At 35.5% G+C, this 19,643-nt stretch overlaps 1 protein-coding gene across 5 annotated transcripts in view; it reads right to left on the reverse strand.

The window, feature by feature from the left end:
• The window catches only part of METTL25 (methyltransferase like 25), a 61,127-nt gene that overhangs the window by 39,777 nt on the left and 1,707 nt on the right, over positions 1-19,643 (reverse strand). For 4 of the 5 annotated variants that reach the window (XR_009743626.1, XR_009743625.1, XM_061454691.1 and 1 more), the window contains exons 2-4: positions 13,886-14,050; positions 9,004-9,104; positions 2,503-3,132 (exon numbers count right to left, since the gene is read on the reverse strand). Coding sequence is in view for 3 of the 5 variants with exons in the window: in XM_061454691.1 (XP_061310675.1) it covers positions 2,503-3,132; positions 9,004-9,104; positions 13,886-14,050 (896 nt within the window). In the remaining 2 variants the exon portion in view is untranslated. The remainder of the gene's footprint in view (positions 1-2,502; positions 3,133-9,003; positions 9,105-13,885; positions 14,051-19,643) is intronic. The other variant, XM_061454692.1, reaches the window with a different exon arrangement.

The following is a 19,643-nucleotide window of genomic DNA, read 5'->3' on the forward strand; positions in this document are numbered from 1 at the left end:
TAGTAGCCGGTTTACTTGCATGGAAGGGAACATCTATGAGTTGACTGGATATGGGCCATTTCTCTTGCCCTTCCAGCTTTTCTGCCATTGTTACTAATACTACTGCTATTTCCTTTTCTCACTTGGGATTTACTGCTATAAATCTGGCTGGACCTATCTATGGAATTTCTACTACTTTAAGCTCTTGAAATAAAAACCACTTCCTAAATATAGACATACTGTGAAAAGCAGGCTTTGTTTATTTCCAAAACTGTAGTTTTGCCTCAGTTTTGCAATATGCCTACTACTATTCAACAACAAATGAGCATTTTCTTTTATAACACACAGAATTTAAGCTTCAGATGCACTGTATTCTATTGCCTGCTTTCCTTTTTTTCTCAATTTCCCTTTTCCATCTACTTTTCCATCCAAATTATCCCTCTTCTCACCCTTCTTATCAAGATATTTCCTTTTTGGCATTATTAGTTGGAATCTATTGGAATCTAATCAAAACAACATGGCATTGCTTTGAATTTCAGCCTTATTTATTAACAAGGTTATCAACAAGAAGTTAGCCCAACTGGGATACCCGTCTATAATAATTCTGAATTTATATTCACATTGTTTTTTGCTGCTCTGTGTCTGATTTATTCACCCATCTTTATTATACAGAAGCTGCATGTGTGAAACAGTAAAACCTCCCTTTTCCTTTTTTTTTTTTCCAATTCTTCTTGCCACCCTTCACACCTTTTGTTCTGCTTCTCTGCGCTTGCCCTCACTTTGTACAACATTTTTAGGCGGCAAAAGTTCAGTTTCAGTCCATTTTAGTTTTTAAAGATTTTTTTCCCTAGCAGTCAGCTTCAGCTCACCATTCCACAAATCTTTTTTCAACGCTAAAGTTTGGAAGCTAAGGGAAGATGTGCACTTGCAAGGGCAGCATTTAAATCCCAGGCCAGGAAAAGTTACGAGAGATTCTTTCAGGAGAAAGCTAGTGGAAGATGGCTACTGCATGCAAGATAGAGGAAACACTACAGTGCTCAAAACTTCTGAACAATAGGTCAGCCTGACTGTGGCAGGTATACTTTGAGACCATTACTGACTTCAGTGAGGTTGCCTAGGTATAACTGCAAGTACTTTCTGGATCATTGGCTTATATATAGCAAGATTTGATATCTTAATATTAGTCCTGGGCTATATACAAACATGCATTCCTATACCCATATTTCACCCGCAGATTTATTTCAGAATTTATGGCATAAATCAGTAATTACTAATTTTATCCATTCCTCATTTGTCCTTAGCTTAGGAAAACTTGAGAAAAAAACCCCATCAACTTATGGTTCTAATAAAAAATGGAAAATATTCATAAAACTATTTCTAAAAAAATTCATTTGTAAAAATTGTGAAAATATCTTAAAACATGAAAATTCCTGCACATTATAAAGGGTTTTAACCACATACCTTCATCACACATAATGTGGTATGGATATTACTATTTTTTAACACAATGAAGCTTTTGCTTTTTCTGACAGTATTGGTTTTTTTTAATAAAGGCAGTGATATCTTCTACATTAGGCAAATTACATACTAAGAGTATACAAAATGCAACCGTGCAAGTGTAAATGTATGTTTCACCAACAAACCCTGCTGCTCAGGGTGGCTTTTGCAGACAGACAAGAACTTGCTCCACACGTTCTCAGATAGTCAATATGACTTCTTAGCTCCAATTACAGGACCATCAGCATGAACCTATAGTCTTGAAACAGAGATTAATTACACCCCTGAATATAATTGTTCAGTTACCACTGAACACAGACAGGTTTTTATCTTTCCATAAAAGACTGATTGTATCTACCCCATCAATGTGTTAGCTCAGGCACAGGAACTAAACAGCCATACAGCTTCTAGACTTGTGTCACAGTCTTTGAGCAGCTGAGCTTTGTGCTTGTTTGTGTAGCCACAATCCCTGCCAGCTAGTAGATTACTAAATAATTTACAGTGATTCTGAAAAGTAAAAAAATAAAAACATTATTTGCAAACAGAGCTCTTTTCAAACTCTTTATGTTGAGGACTATACACAATAAATTCTCCTATGCCTTCAAAGTTTAACTGAAATTACAAAAATATAAAACTTAAAAGATAAGAAATTTCAGGGAAATTTCAATGCCTCATATATCCATCTACTTTGTAAATATAACTTTTTTCATAATAGTTAGATGCTAGCTATAAGCATAATTGTAAAATACATGAATGTGCTAATATACATAGTTAACTTTGACAGCTGATTATTATCTACCCCATAAACTCTAAAGGCTGCTTTACGTATTCAAAATAATCCCAACATATATTAAAAAATCTGTATGTGCTAGACATACTTCTGCTAACTGGCTGAAAAACATTATTGGGGCAGAATATTAATTTACACCACTAATAGTATTCCATGTACACAGGAAATATTCTGTAGATATGAAAATGGCAATATAAAGACAACAGACAATCTAATTCAAATATGAGTAAAATAACCTCCAGATCTGTGATGATGTCACTGAGTTCTGTTTCTGCAGTGATGCAAGAAGTCAATGGAAAATACAAGTTTGATTCACTTGACTTGCTCACTTTCGCCTTGAGAGATGCCATTTTTCTTTGCGCCTTGTCCTCTTCACAGAGTTCCCTACAGTTACATTGAGATGAAGAAACTTCTACAGCATCAGCAGGCAGAATGTTTAGAATAGCAAGAACCTCTTCAGAAAGTTTGTTCTCATCAGATTGCGTCCAAGCCACCAAATCAGCTTCAGTTTGTTTGCTCATTTCACATGTAGCTATTCCTGTGAAACCACAGGAAGGAACTAAATCTTGGATAGCCATTTGGTCCTGACTTTGAAGACTGCTGTCATTATTTAAGGGCTCTCCATTGATTGCTTTACATTTAACTTCACTTTCCACTGGCCTGTCATTTGCCTTTTCTAACCTCTGGCTTTTGAGGTTTGCTTTCCCTCGACTCTGATATGCTGTCCAGTGTTTCTTCAATTTTCTGTTCCTCTCATGAGCACCGTTAGTGTTGACGTTTGAGGAGTCAATTCCATAAACTTTTAGGTTATATTGCATGGACAAAAATGAGCTCAGGTAGCCTTTTCCAGAACCTATATCTATCACCTAGACAACGGTAGGGAGAGGGAAGGAATAAAAAAAAAAATAAATTCGATATATTAATGAGCAACAAGACACACTTCAATCAAATGCAAAATAATCCCGTAAGAATTTAAACATAGATTTAATAGCTACCTTATTAGAATCATCCCTCCTAGTATACTTAATTATTTTGCTTTGTTGGTCCACCTTCTGACTTTAAAACACAGAACTTAACTGATTTGCTCCATAAAACAGACACTGCAATGCTTAAGCAATGCACATGTCCTGACTCTTTCGTATATTTTGTGACACAGAACTTCCTTCTGCAAAAGAAAATAACCATAAACCACCAACACCACCACCTGCCCTCATTAAAGTGGGTCAGGATATAGAGTTAGCAAAGAAAACGGACACAGTGTTTAGCTTCAGGCTCCTAACTCTGATACTGAGCAGCCTACTACCACTCAGTGTACAGAAATAAGTATCTTTAGATTCAGTACCTAACTTAATCACTTCAGATGTGACCTAAAGACAGGTGATATTGATACCTTCTTTTATGTCAGAATGTTTCTTTCTACTGCTAATCGTTTTCTGTGAAAATGATTCATATAGTTTTGGTTAACATGAGGATGCTTTTGTAATAAAACAAAGGGGCTCATATGTCACATGTGCTTTCTACTTCTTGTTCTGGACGAAGGAGTGAATAGAGGGGCCAGTTTAGTTTGTCTCACAGCTGATAGCACGTGCTAGTTCAGTGATTGATATGACAAGGAAGGAAAACAAACAAGACTAACCCAAGACCTTTAAGAACATAATCACAGCTTTATATCATGTGTGGTTTAATTTGTAAAAAAGTATATAACAAAATATTTTACAAGAATGGGCAGTGACTTTTCTCTAAGGAAAGAAAATGATAATGTTCACTTCTGTTCAGGCATCTCCCCAAAATTATATTGACTAGATATAATGACTTTTTTGTAAATGTTCCTGAAAGTGTTTGATTCAAGAACATCTATGTCTTGTTCTTGGTCTATCACACATTCATAAGAAAGCTTACACTAATATTTGTAAGTCCAAATAACAGCAAACACTGCACGAATTCATCTTAAACTCAACTGCACAGTTTTTTACCAGGTAAGAATACACTGTGTGGCAATACTCTTACTGAAATAATTTATTCTTTTTTCTAAGAAAGTTAAAGATTTGTATGTCCATGAAATTAGAAAGAAAGATCTAAAGCAATGTTACTAAAAACTATGTAAAACAGTGGAGAATACACACTATTAGGTAAAAATTGTTTAGCCAGGGTACACATGGCTTTCTCATCTGCACTCATCATGCAATATTGCTGCGTATTTATCATCTAGGTATGCTACAATCCTCAAGTTTCTTGTACAAAATCATTACAGAAGTGGATTTACTGAAATAGAATTGATATAATCTAAGCATACATTTTGAAAATGTCATTTACTTGTCACGTTTATCACTAATATTCTCCTAGATTTGAAAGTGGGGGAAAGAGAAGTGTTCAAGGAATAATTTTTCCCATTTTATGTAACAGATAAAACTATTGCGCAGAATATGTACACCTCCAATTCTACCAGGTTTTGAAATATTTCTGTGAAAGGCTGCACTTGGACACAATTCAGCTAGGGAATTACCCCTAACTCCTACGTGTGACCTCTAGTGGTTGTAAAGACAAACTGCTCTTCGGGTAAGGTTTTTTCCCGTCGTTCCAAGTAAAAAGAAACGGTAATACGCTGTTGAATTAGCACTAGGAGAATGGTTTTAAAGCGAAAGGAAAGTTTGACTAAAAATAAGCAGGCGGTGATCTTGTGCTAAACAAATAGACCACATTAAATTAATCCCCACTTTACCTTCCCTTGATTACATAAGGTAATCAGCAACCCACAGCCTATCTGCCAAGCAAGAACTTTTAAAATGAAATTTCCATGATATAATGAACGCCAGAGGTCTTGTCCATGGTGAGTTGGGTACCATGCTTAAACAATGTTTCTGGCACAGAGGAATCAAGAACTCAGTTTCCAGGAGCATTCCAACATTTCCCAGAACCAAATGACAAATTTGATGGCTGCTGAATGCAGAACTACATCATACTTAACATTACACACTGCAACTCTGCTGCACATGCTGCGATTTCCAAGGAAAACTTTCACAAATACGTTAAAGAAATCAAATGTGCACTGAAGCAAAGAGGAACCATCACAGGTTTCTTTTCATAGTTTAATCAAGAACTTCTTTATAAAAGTTCCACTTGCATGATAGGAAAGATACTTAAACGGGGCAGTAAACATTTGAAAAAAACCTTTAGCTAGTTTCCTTTAATGTTTTAACTCAAACCAATAACCTAGAGGTGATTACAGTAGCAATAAATTTTTTGCTTTCATTCTCATTTTACTATTTATTATACTACGTTATAAAATACCACATGAGAGCAATATCCTCTACCACCCATTATATACCATGGGTACGAAGGTGAAATGGAGGGCATTTTTCAAGCCGTCAGTGATCTGTAATATCTGAAAGAAACACCCTAAGGACACATGGTGTTGTAAAACATGTGTTGGGCTTTCATAGCTCTAGATTTTTTAATTAAATGCTGCATATATTTTGTTTTGTGAGAAGGATAGAAAAAAATCAATAAGGAAAAAAAAACTCTCCTAAAACTTTACAATTCCTGTATTTTTTTTAAGTTGAAAGGTAACCAAAACAAAAGGAGTTGCTTTTTAATAACTGAGGAGGCTTTTCTTTAGTCTTTTATTTTTTTTTTTAAATGTAACTGGAAAGCTCTTTTCATATATTAGGGATTTGTAACTTTGCACAAATAAATTTTGTTACAGTGTATGACTAAGACGGAAAAAAGTTAATATAGGGCAGTCAGCATTTTATATTCAGTGATATATTGCAATAATATTTTTCATTAAATGTTACCTTTTTTAAAAAAAATAAACAGTAAATAATCCTTTGCATAAAGATACTTCAAGCCATTTGATAAAAGTTCATAATCACTGGATGAAATTGCAGTATATTGACAGATTCTTAATAATGACTGGTTTGAGATTTTATTAGTAACCAGCTACATTGGGACTTAGGTTAGGTCATTAAGGCGACTCTACTTTTTTATCTCTGAACATGAGTTTTCTTTTCCTTTCATTCCTGAATCTCACAGGAACTATTTAAAATCTAAATGAAAATACTATATGAAACACCACCTTCCAGCAAATTCAGACATTTAATATTGTATTATAAGGAAACAACACTCTCCTACAGTTTTTTCAGTATGTGAAAATCTTCAACACTTGAACAACTAATGCTTGCCTAAAGCAGAAGGTATGCAAGGCAAAAAAAAATGCTAGAGATGGAATAAATTACTTTTACAAATCTGCTGCTACTGTATCTCTGTTCTTTACAGAGCACACACACGTTATGGCTGTTCAGGCACCCACACTTATCACCATCACTGGCTTTTGTAAGAGCTGATGGAGAAATAGCCTTGCATTGCTGTAAGCAGTCGCAGATGCTCACAAACTGATTGCATCTCATGCAGTAATATTTGGCTTTAATTGCAGCTCTCTATTTACTTTGTAAACCCAGCTGTAAGGAGAAGACTGCCTAAAACTTTGCCTTCGTCAGTCATTCCTCACAAAACAGACGGTCAGGATTCAGAGTTTTATCTCAGTATCCACAGGCCTAACCCAAACATATCAAGTGTACTGCATCATTTCCATTATCTAAATTAAACTTAGTCTGAGCCAAATAACTTCCTAATCAAAGTTCAGCTTCAGCAACTCAGAGATGAAGTCAAGATCTGGGGCCTGCCCTTCCGTCTACAGTAGCAGTAGCAGCAACCTGGGACACTGCAGTTAACCTCTACCATTGAAGTGAACAGAGCACAGCCATGTACTCTGGCAATATGACTGACCACACCATTGATTTCTAGCAATCTCCCTGGTGAAGCTATGAGGCAGGGCAACTAGCACTTTCCCATTACAAACACCATGCACAAAATAGGGAACAAGATGTAGAGAGGCCAGGGTAATAGGGTTTGTTAAGCACAGAGAAAAGAAGGCTTGGAAGAGACCTTAACACCATGTTCCAGTATTTAAAGAATGGCTACAAAGAAAACTCCTTTTTACAAGGAGTCACATGGAAAAGACAACGGGTAATGGGCACAAGTTACTCCTGGGGAGATTCCAACTGTACACAAGAGGAAAATTTTTCACAAAGAGCACACTCAGCCATCAGAATCATCTCTCCAGGGAAGTGGTGGACTCCCCAACACTGGATGCTTTTAAGATCTGGCTGGAAAGGGTGCTGGATCATCTAGGTCATGCTTTGCCTAGAAAGGTTGGATCAGATGAATCTTGAGGTCCCTTACAACCTGGTACTCTATGATTCCATGATTCTGTGAATACAGACTTGACCTGCCCACCTGCAGCAGCCTCTCCTTCCTTGCCCACATCCAACGTATTAATTTTAAACTATACTCAGACATACTTACTTCAGAAAAAAGAAGTTACAGAGGGAATATGCTCAGCATAAAATCTGGGTAAATATTTTATTAATCTTTGGATTTAAACAAATACAGTTTGTTCTCTATAAATCTTTGTGGGAATGAACATTAGCCTTGAGGAAATTAGTCTCCATTTATGCCTACAGCTCCTTGCACAGAAAGCAAGTGCATCTCGGGTATAAAAAGAAATGAAATGCCATGTCCAGAGCCATCCACAGTTTAAAGAGAGGGTAAAGCTAAATTAACCAGTTACTAGCATTATAGAGATGATAAAAATTATTAAACCAACTCATCTTAAATAAATGATTAAAAAATTCATCTTAACAAAATTCTAAGACATGGAATCTAATGCAAAATTTAACATCAAAAGAGCTTATGGAAAAATTACATCTATGTAAACTGAGGAAATGGTACTGTTCTTTTGTCTAATAGAATGTGAAATACAGTACTCAAAAAGTCAAGTACTGTTGTGCTGCTTATATTGTCAACAGATCCATAAGTAAACATCTACAAGGTTTTAATGCAACAGTGATCTACCCACTGTGGTGTCATAATTACATGTAAAAAAAACCCTAAGAACCAAAAAAGGGATAAGTTAGCTACAATCAAATTTGAGAAAGGAAACCTGCAATTCTTCACCATCTAAGGATGAACTTGCCATCTGATGTATGAAACAGCCAATTCATAGAGTAACTGCTGGGTGATAACAGTGTTGGGTGTCCAGACCTCACCCATGTTCTACCAAATGTAAGTCATGCATACTCTGCTACATAAATCTCTGTTTAATCTCATCTCCAATATAAAAAAGTCATAACTAAATTCGTAAGTGATAGATTTCAATCCATGTTAGGTAAAGATGAACAGCATTAAACAATAGGAAACAATTAAACTCACTGTGCCAGAACAAGGTGAGCTTTCAAAATTGCTCAGGTTTTTCTGCTTTGGTCCCTATGTGGTACTCCTGTGTGCTTTACAGGAGGAGAAAAATGAAGTTTTGCTCTCCTACTGATGCTTATGGTAAATTGCCAGCAGTATAATACTGATAAACAAGGCAGTACCCATTCATAGCAAAAAGAAGTACAATTTTTAGCTGTTCAACAGATAGAGGATGATTAAAATGTCTTAATTTTCTTTCATGTGTCACAAAATGATTATGACTCACTGAAAGGCAGCTCCTTAGAAACAATATTTGTAAACAGAACTATCCTTCACCTTGGCCCTAAAGGCTCTTCTTTAGCCACCATTATTTACAAGCAAAATAAGAACAGCAGCGAAAGAATATCAAAATGGTGATTTCAAATACAGTAAGGAGAACAATTCGGAAGGTACACAGTAACATACAGTAAGAAATGCTTTCTTACCTGCTTTATATCACAATAATTTGCTATGTTGACTACCAGCTCTGACATCACCTGCACTTCATGTGATTTCTTATTATTCATAAACTCATCAGTTTTGATACCTGTATCAGATTAATAAATACACATTAACAAAATCCATACTAAAAAAGATTTGTGAGCAATCAGAAAAAATACCAGCCTAAAAATATCCTATATTATTTTCCTATTTTAAGGATAGCATTTTTTAATTAAAAACTCATAAATTGTTACAAGGCTAAACTTCTGATTTACACACTCTAAAACTCAGTACTATTAGTGTAGTTTTTAAAAGATGCAGCATATCAAGCATCTGACCAGATACCAGACAATAGCTACTTCTATAAAACTGTACTATTACTTCCTGTTCATTAAAAAAATATTTATTTCTGTGTTGTTCATCACATTTACCTTTACATAAATGAAATATAAGAGCAGGGACAATTGATAATCACATGGTGCGGCTTGCTAATTCTGCAGATTTGCTCACAATATCAAGTGGGAGACATCTTCAGTGAAATTTGAATGATGCTCGAGAAATTCAAAGGAAGATGCATTTCTATTTTATTTACCCTATGGATTGGTTGTAGAACTGTTATAACTTTATGGTAGAAAATCACTAATTTCAGCGTTGCTGGAGGATGTGTTAATGAGCTGGAGTCAATCTCTACCACAGATTTATTGCTTGTGAAGAATACCAAGCACCCACTTGCTAATCTCTACATCTCTACAAGTAAAGATGGATCTCAGAAGTCACTCCCTTGGGAGAAATACACACATTTCTCACAGGGGACCAACACTACAGTACACCTGGCTCTAGTAAATTGATGGAAATTTTTGTAAGTATGAGTGATGGTAGAAGAAACTGAACCATTACTGATGAGCATGCTCCTAGAAAACAAGATTTTTCTACATGACTAGGCAGATTAATGTACTTTCCCATTCTAGCTTTTTGTACAGTATGTGTTCATCTGTCCAGAAAGTGATCATTAGGCAAAAACTATATTCAGTCCTTGATCAGATCATGCTGGGAACAAAGCCAGGAGTGTTACTTCTTTAAAAGAGAGTGGGGAATTGAACTGAGCTCATGAGAAACCTAGTGTTTTCTCTATTTTTCCCAAAGCCCACAGGATTTCTCTACTTCTTAAACATCTGTTATTTTATAATAAACTGTTATGACAATACTTAAAACCTAATATAGACTCTATGAATTGACAAAGGAAAAAATAGACTAATACTTTTAAACAAAATATACAGCAGAAACAAGTGTTTGTAATTTCACTGAAGATTCTGCTTAACATTAAAACTCTGAAGATCAGTGTCCTAAAAAACTCTTAATTTGTAAGCATTTGAAATGAAAGGAAAAAAGACAGGGAAAAATTTTAAAGAAAGAAAAAAGGTGTCTTTTTTGTTGATATTTGAACATTTTTGTGTCTGGATAGTCTCATCATCAGGAGCAGCAGAATGGGAACAGGAAGAAATAGATATTTAAGTTCTTGACAGAAATAAAAGTTGGTTGTTGTCCGAAGCAGCACTGTCACTTTGAGCTATCATCACATATTGCACCTTTCAGTCTTTGCTATAGGCGTGAACTCAAAAGACTGAATTGGGCAATGCTGTGTGAAGTACCATTTCAGAGAGCACCTAAGCCAAATTAAGTATTTCAAACATGCAAGAAATCCAGAAATCCAGAAACAAAAAACAGCTTATAAAAGCTGAGGTTCCAGGCAGAAATTTCATAGTTTGCTTATATCTACAAATACAAAGGTTTTATCAGTTTAGCTACTGAAGTTTCTTAGCTGTTTTTAGACTTCTTCTCCTACTTTTGCAGAACAAAAGCTCTGTTTATATTTTAGCTCAAGGAAAATTATACTGTTTGCAGAAAATTATGGATTTTCAATCAATTTTATTGTTGCTGCATTTTCTGCAAAATTCTGATAGTTTTTTTTACATTATTTTTTTAAAAAAGACATATTACAGTCTAATAGAAAACTGAATGTGGTGACAGTTTTATACTGCCAACTGCAAATTTGAAAAAAAAAATGTATACTGATTTTAAATAAACTGTGTAAATTCATTCTGCTCTTATAAAATTACTTTCTTGAAACAAATAATTATGCATGCAGATTTCCTTATTATATGTACAACTAATGCAAGAACAAAAACTAACTTCAAAACCCGTAAGAAATGTAGAGATCCATCTTTTTGTGATGAAAAAAGAAAGTGGGGCTTGAATCCTTCACAGAAGTACCCTGGATATAAGACAGGAACAGAAAGCTTAATGTTACTAATCTTCATACTGAAATTTGCTTATTCCCATTGTGAAGTCCTAGCACTGGTAGCTGTTTTCCATTTGAAAAACTGCTTCAACTCTATAATGCCATTTACAACTACGTCTCTAGTTGTGAAGCTGAACAAACTGAGGAGAGACTCTCTTTTATACATGTCTAATGCACATCTTCCTAAGATCTCCTATGGCAGAGTGCCGGGGTTTTATACCCCAGCTACCTGTGTAAATTCAGATACACCAGAGAAAACAGAAATTCCGAGTCCACACCAGACAACACCACCTATACAGAAGCTCACTATGACTTAATTCCGTAAGCAAGAGTGAGGGGCTGAGATAACCATATACTAAAAAAAAAAACCACCACTGAGGCAGACTGATATACTAGCACATGCAATATAAATACAGATTTATTAACAGTCATTGCATGACTACTACTTTGGCCATAAACACATTGCAAAGGTAGACAGCACTTTTAAACCAATACTCTAACAACCCTAACTTCTTGTATCAGATATGAATCCTGTAACAACAGAAATGCTCCTGGCTGGCCTCTTCCCCTTGGGCCAGGCTCTTCTGGACCCCATTCACTCAGTGCAAGCAAACCGATGGTGCAGTAAGAACAGTGTCCTTTACTAAGAAGCAATGGAGAAAGTCCTTTAGACTCACAACTCCATTCTGAGTAGCTGTGTCCACAATATGCATAAGATGTTTGCGCTTATCAATTATTCCAAGGGAGGACAGCGCTATGGTGAGGAAGTTAGAGAACTACGCAAGTACACAAACTGTGGGAACAGGCCCATAAGCATGCTTGTCTTAGAACAAGAAAATGTATTAAAAACATCTGAAGCATAAATGGAATTATCCTGCTGCATACTTTTCAGAATATGAGCAAGACCATCGTAAAGTTACAGTTTTCTCAGACTTACACCTCTCCTGACTTGCAAGCTTTGGTATGTGAGGAAATTAATGCATTTTCGGAAATACAGAATTGAATCCAAAAAATCTAAAATAGCTTAAAGTTAAAAGATCACAACTTTCATTTGGAAATTTGCATGTTATGAATCCATAATTTGGTATTTTGCTTCTGCCAAATGTTTACCAGGAACTTCAATCAAGTTAATTTAACTGATACTTACTGCCAAGTCAACACAAAGGATTTGAATTATAATACCATTGTATACATTTGGAAGACATTTTATTTTCTCTATGAAGTAGAACTTAGAATTACTGCATCACAAACCCAGGCCGTAGCTACTCAACTGAGCAGCACTCCTGCAACACACAGAAATATTGAGCAACTGCCTTATTCCTGATGCTCAGTTCTGCGTGACAACAAGATGAAAGAATCTTTGGAGTTTTGTCTAAGAAAGATAATCCAGGTATGAACTCAGGTATGAATATAACAAGGTAAACTAGAGAATTATGGAAGATTAAGCGGAATGGAGGGAATGAGAGCATAATAAAAATGAAGAGCTAAAAAGCAAGCAGAAGAAAAGCAGCACACAGTAGTCAAATAAGAAAAAAGGGCTTCAGATGAACAAACTGCAGAAGGAAAGAAGCCAGTAAGTAAGATCAACCCACAACAAACCATTAAAATTACCATTAAAACTGGCATTTTAGTACTTCTGAAGAAATGAAAAAGTAGGGAGCCAACCATAGAAAATGGCAAAACTGGAAAGAAAAAACTGCTGAAGAAATTAGGAGAGATGCACAGTATATACAATGGCATTATCACTTAGGATACGAAATGTCAGTGTTTCAATACATTATGGGGGTAAAACACACTAGAAGGCAGAAAGCTGCCCAGTCCACCTCTGAAAAACTAATGAGAAAACTGAAAGACAGTGACAGACCTACAAAGACCGAAGACTCCCTTAAGAACACATTTTCAGTGAAAGTGACAGAAGCCCAAGTAAGTAAAAATGCCAATTTATCATATACAAAAAAAATATAATCAGGAGTAAGCCTTCCAGTATCTAACTTGATGCCAACTTGAGACTGTTTTAATTCAATTTCTTTAACTAAAGAAAATTAAATTACTGCAGTTTTATGACATATAATTGGTATCAGTCCAAAACATACAGAATGAATAGCTTTTTTTTTTTTGAGTCATCAAACACTTATTGGGCCATATTCAGCTAAACACCAAAATACACATTTAACATAAAACAAAAGAAAACCTACTTGCCAGATTTTACAGTGAGAATTTAAAAAAAACTAGAATAGAAATCATGATTCCTGCTGCTCAGGCAGAAGGCAAACAAAAGGAATTAACAAGGTATCTCAAATAACAGTGTGTCTGCTTGTCTATCTCATCTCCTTTAAAACTGAACCTCAGGAAGGGTCTATAGGTACTGAATGCTGTGACCCTTCTGCTCAAATTTTAGCATGAGAATCCATTTTTTAAACAAAGGCAACGAATAAACTTATTAGGAACAAATGAAAAGTTAAGCATATAGGGAAAAAAAACAACAACAAAAAAAACTGAACAAAAAACAAACAACAAACCACCCAAACCCAAAACTCAGCAGGTCCTATAGCGAACACGTAAAAATGTAAGTACAGATGTAAATATACCTGTTGTTCCTTGACTGTCTCCTCTCAGTGCTTCAAGTATGTCTTCTAATGGGGTACACACTCCAAGGCTGGACAAAGAACAATACTTAGCAGAGAGGGCAAACAAATGTACATTGATAAGCTTCTCTGAGTTTTCACAAAACACATTGGAAAATGTGTCATCATCTGTACAGAAAAGGAAATAGGTCTGTAAATATTGCTTAACATCTTTTGCAACAGGGCTGACAAAAAACTACAAGCAATAAATACTTAGTACCAGCCAGAAGTAACCATTTATTTTGCTTCCATAAGTGAGAAAACTCAATTTTTCTTCAGCTGCATTCCCCCTTCAGAACCAAGGTCAAATTTTGCTCGTAGCTGAACCAGTGTAACTGTGAAAAAACCTATTAACAGAGCAACTTTAGTATAATCAATAAAAGAATTCAGTCAACATGATCGATTCTCTTTTGTTTACAAACTTGCTCATAAAACATTTCCTCCTCATCCCCAACTGACAATACATGCTACTAGATTGCTTAAGAAATGCAGCTGTTCAATGTATTAAATATTTGGATTTATAATCACTACATGCTTTCCAAGCTGCTTTGTAGCTGGTGCTTCTGCTGGGAGAGTTAAATAAATGATTTTTATTACCGATCAGGTGTGAGCAAAAGTTAAATTCCAATCAATATTTTGTTTAACTCATGATTAAATGCTTCAGTTTAGTACTACTTAGTTCTTAGTGTCTGAAATGTACATTTATTTCTAAGTGAAACATATTAATATGAATCAATTATTAATTCTGAGTTTGTTTTCTATTGTCTAATTCTTATCTACTGCAGCTAAAACAATTTGTGAATTCCACATGCTTTTGCTAATAATTTTTTAATATCTGTAATTCTTTTCAAAGATATAAAAATTAACCAGTCCAGCAAACAAACTGTTAGAAAGATTTAGAAAATGTCTCCTGGTTTGCCTTTTGTCTCATGAGTAGATGTTGAGCAAGTACATAACATAGCATGAGGTAGCTTTCTCAAATCTGGCCTACCCACCTACATGACAACAGATACAACTGTTTTGACTGACCTCACCTCTAATTTTCTTAATTTTCTTGCAAGACCACAATTAAAGGTCATGCATACTATTAGAACTTACTTAAAACAGTTCCAACAGTGTCAACACATTCATTTTCATTGTATTACATGAAAAAGGCATGAAATCAGCAAACTTTGAACCTAAAAAAGGATACTAAGCTATGACCAGAATCAATATTATTTCAGCACCTGCATGGCGCTTCTTACTTTACTTCTACTACAAAATACAAAAAGAAAGCAACTTTTCTCTATAAACAATTTATCTGAACTTCTGAACATCTGGTAACTTTGAATTAGTGAACCTTCATGAAGGATAAAGGTGTAAAATGATACTAGAGAACATAAATAAAGAGGAATGCTAAACCAGAATAAAGACTGCAGATTTTAGGGAGAAGGGGTAATTTTGCCTTCCTATGTCTCTGTAAGATATGTTACAGAAAGGGAAAAAATTAGATGTGTGCATTTTGAAATGAGTGAAAAAAAGCAAATTTCCTTCCTGACAATACCTTCAAGTCAAGCAAATAATGGAAGAAACCAATATAATAGGGTAAGAAAATGCTTTTGGACATTGTACGGAATTGTTTGGATTTGGGGGAGTGGGAGATGTTTGTGGGTGTTTTGTTTGTTTTGCACTTTTTTTCCTCAAAAAAGTTTCAACAACCATAAAATGAGGTGAATATCTACACACAAAGAGTATTTTTGCTTTCTGCTGGGTAAATGTTATGCAAGTTCTTACAAGAAAATGTCACAGCTTGAGTAACTGCTTGTTCCAGAGTTCAAAGATTCCAGCTGAGAGAAAACAAGAGACAAATAGAGAACTCTCAACTACTTTATTAATATAGGAAAATATAGAGAATCTAACAGATACAGTACAGGATACTTCTGAAGAGTGTATATCTTACTAACCCCAAGGACTCTGTGAAGACGATCAGGAAACGAGCTCCAAGGATCATCATCACAGTGCGAGGTGACAGGTTCAAGCTTAGCGGGCGTCCCGCAGAGGCAACGTTGACCTGGGTGGTATGAGGCTCTGCCTCCCCTGCATCGCATGAGACTCGGGCTTTTATACTAACAAGAATGCACACTCATTCTGACACAGGGGGCCAGCCTACATTGGAAGAAGTGGCTAGCAACATCTAGGAAGGTCTCCAAGGGTCGAGACTTTTCCAGGGAATTCTAAAGCAGAAATTTCCAGGTAAGAAGCAAAGCATGACTCTCCAGAGAGCAGCCAAAGCAGGACTCTCCAGGGAGGAGCCAAAGCAGACAAAAGAGTACTTTTCTATCTTTGTGTTTTCCACCACGGACCATTATCTATTGTCCCTGACACTACTGCTGAATAAGAAAATTTCAGTTAATTTTTAAGGGAGATTCACTCATTTATTTTATGTTAGATTTTCTATGAATGAACAGCGTTTCAGAAAATTTATGGACTCACTGTTGGAAATAACCATAATGAGAATTACATATACAAACTTGCTATAGTATAAAAAGAAGACTATGGTCAACCACACACACACCCATCTTACACCAAACAACCCTGCTACTGATATGGGAAAACATTAAGCCTATACCCTTGAAGAAAATTATCCTTATTTTTGCTATCTAACTGTCAAACAGCTCACGAAGATCAACAGCATAAACAAATATTCTGCAGATTTAAAGCTCACAAGATTTAGTAACCCAATCTTGCTTTCACCTTACTGCCTGCTGATTCCACTATATCACAAAAATACAACTTATCTTGAAACTTCATAACTTTCCTAAGTTAAAGACTGATTACTGAAATTCGGACTTGTCTGCTTCTTTGTCAGAACTCATGAAAAGCTTATAACCCCTCACTTGTCTGCTTTCACTTTCTCAGAACCTGCCAGGCTGGGAGGGGCTTTGAGCAACCTGGTCTATTGGAAGGTGTCCCTGCCCATGGCAGGGGGGTTGGAACTACATGAGCTTTAAGGTCCCTTCCAACCCAAACCAGTCAATTATTTGGGTTGACATAACATATATTAACTCTTCTTATAAACCTCACTTAAATGAAACTAAATTTAGCAATACTTACGTTCTACAACTTTCATGAATTCAGTTATCTGATGGAAGAACATGAACAGAACTAGTAGGATCTCATGAATAATCACAGAATCATAGAATCATAGAATAATTAGGGTTGGAAAAGACCTTAAGATCATCTAGTTCCAACCCCCCTGCTGTGGGCAGGGACACCTTACGCTTATCACCCAAGGCCTCATCCAACCTGGTCTTGAACGCTGCCAGGGATGGAGCATTCACAGCCTCCCTGGGCAACCTATTCCAGTGCCTCACCACCCTAACAGGAAAGAATTTCCTCCTTATATCCAATCTAAACTTCCCCTGTTTAAGTTTTAACCCATTACCCTTTGTCCTATCACTAGAGTCTCTAATGAAGAGTCCCTCCCCAGCATCCCTATAGGCCCCTTCAGATACTGGAAGGCTGCTATGAGGTCTCCATGCAGCCTTCTCTTCTCCAGGCTCAACAGCCCCAACTTCCTCACTAGTATATCATCTGCAATACCACTCCTACCAAATACAAATTGTTGTCCCAGCTTGCCAACTAAAAGGAAAGAAAAATCCAACTATATTAAGGTACCTGAAGCATGACTTCAAGCAGTTTGTGCACTACATGATATTTATGAATATTAAAAAGGTTAGTTTTCTCAAAATGCTTCTACTTTGGTTGCTCAGAAGATGAAATCTAGTATGTCTTTTAATCAGTCAGTCCCTACATTTGCAAATCTTCAGAGGAAAGAAACATATGCCAAAAAAAATTGGAATTACAAACAGTAATTTACAGTAAAATATGAAAATACTTAAACCACAGATTTTTCTGTGCCTGTGTCCAATTTACAGCAATGACATGATAAACAAGATGAAATATGGCAAACGTCAGCTTTTTGATGTATAAAAATATAAAAGTTTTTTCTACCTAAAAATGGATCTGAAATTTATCTATGAGGTCCAACTGAAAAAAAGGGTTCCACCCTTTATATGGTCATTATAATGAAATATCATCTGATGAGTATCTGAAAATATTCTTTAAAACTAGTTTACAGAACACACAATGTTCTGTAGCATGATTATCCTCTTGCATGTAATACTGTACAACAGAATTGTAATTTCTTGCTTGCTAGCTTCTAAAATTATAATTCAGCATATATTTGTCAAAATCCCTATAGTAACATAAAATATCATGCAGAGTAACAGCTTTGTGCCAATCTGCAATAATGTTACTTTTTAGTTTGCAGAGATGCATGAGTATGAACTGACAACTTCACATTTTCACATCAATTCTGTCAAATGTAGCTTATGTTTCCCTATACTTTAATTTGGGATCTGTAATAGAACAGATTCTAGAAAACTTGCCATAATAGTTTGGAGATTGTGAATGTATAAATGTGAAACTTCTCAAACTCTTAGGAAGCAAAGTGTTTACCATGTGAAATCAAAATGTCATTTACCACATATTTTGAGTAAGCTATTTGGGGTACATTACCACAGTGTCATTTGGGCATGCAAAATAAATCTATGCTCATAGCTACACTCCAAAAAAAGGTAGTTCTATGAATGACAGCATGTTATGAGAGCCTTTTAGGACCTTACAAGGTAAACATAAATAACAAATATTTATGTATCTGTCAATTTTGAAGGACAACCACACATACAGTTGATATTTAAAAGAAATATAAGGAAGAGTCACTCTGTTCGTGTTGGGTTTCAAGCTCTCTAATGCTTCGCTTCTGATCTCTAATGTTATTAAGTTGTATTGATGCACTCAAATAATGATAGTAAATTTCTCAATCCTATTTTTAATACAGGCTAACAAGCATTCATTTTCACATATAGGTGTTTGTGGTTATATTCACTGAAAAAATCATATTGTACTATGATGTACTTTCATCATATGACTGGGTGGACAGATACCATGCAGTCAAATAACTCAGAAATGAATTCCCAAATCAGCAAGCACATGCCCATTCATTTACATTGCCTCCAATTTTGTCATAATACTGACGGAACTTGCAGATTGTCTCAAAATCTTTTGAATGTTAAACAACACATAATAGTTTTGAAGCCAGGAAAAAAGAGCAATTCTGCCTCTTTTTTTTTTTTTTTTTAATAATCAGAAATAATTCCTGCAGAAATCAACAAACAAATGTTATATATTGGTCACAACATGAAAGTTTCATACCTTTCTAAAACACGCACTTCATTTTAAAGATACGTAAATCATGTCTTTTGTTCCAGTAATTTCTGTATCAGATTCTGCAACATGCATTTTGAATACAGATCATTAAATGATTTTCCAATTTTAAAAATCTGCAGAACAATGCTCTGCCTTCCCGGTTGTCTTCCTGCTCTACTGGCCACTACTTCAGTGTCTGAATAATTCAATGTGTTTTCCCATAGAAAAAGGTAAAATCAGGGTAATTTTCCTTTAGTGTTTTCTTTTTTAATGACTTCATCTAGTAATTAGTTTTGCAGCCAGCCTCTATTTACATTTACTTTTATGTCCTGTTGATCTGAATCAGTTCTAGCTCTGACATTCCCTGTCAAAAAAATTGGTAGTTTTTCTTCACTGCTTCCCAACACTTTTGCTTGCTGACTGAAACAAGGTCTTGTTTCCATCTGGCTCTCAAAGTTAATTCATACTCCAG

This window comes from Pezoporus flaviventris, unplaced genomic scaffold (assembly GCF_033815535.1).
Source record: "Pezoporus flaviventris isolate CSIRO_AGI_PZ_B2104156 unplaced genomic scaffold, CSIRO_AGI_Pfla_v1 ptg000016l, whole genome shotgun sequence".
Classification (NCBI taxonomy): Eukaryota; Metazoa; Chordata; class Aves; order Psittaciformes; family Psittacidae; genus Pezoporus; species Pezoporus flaviventris.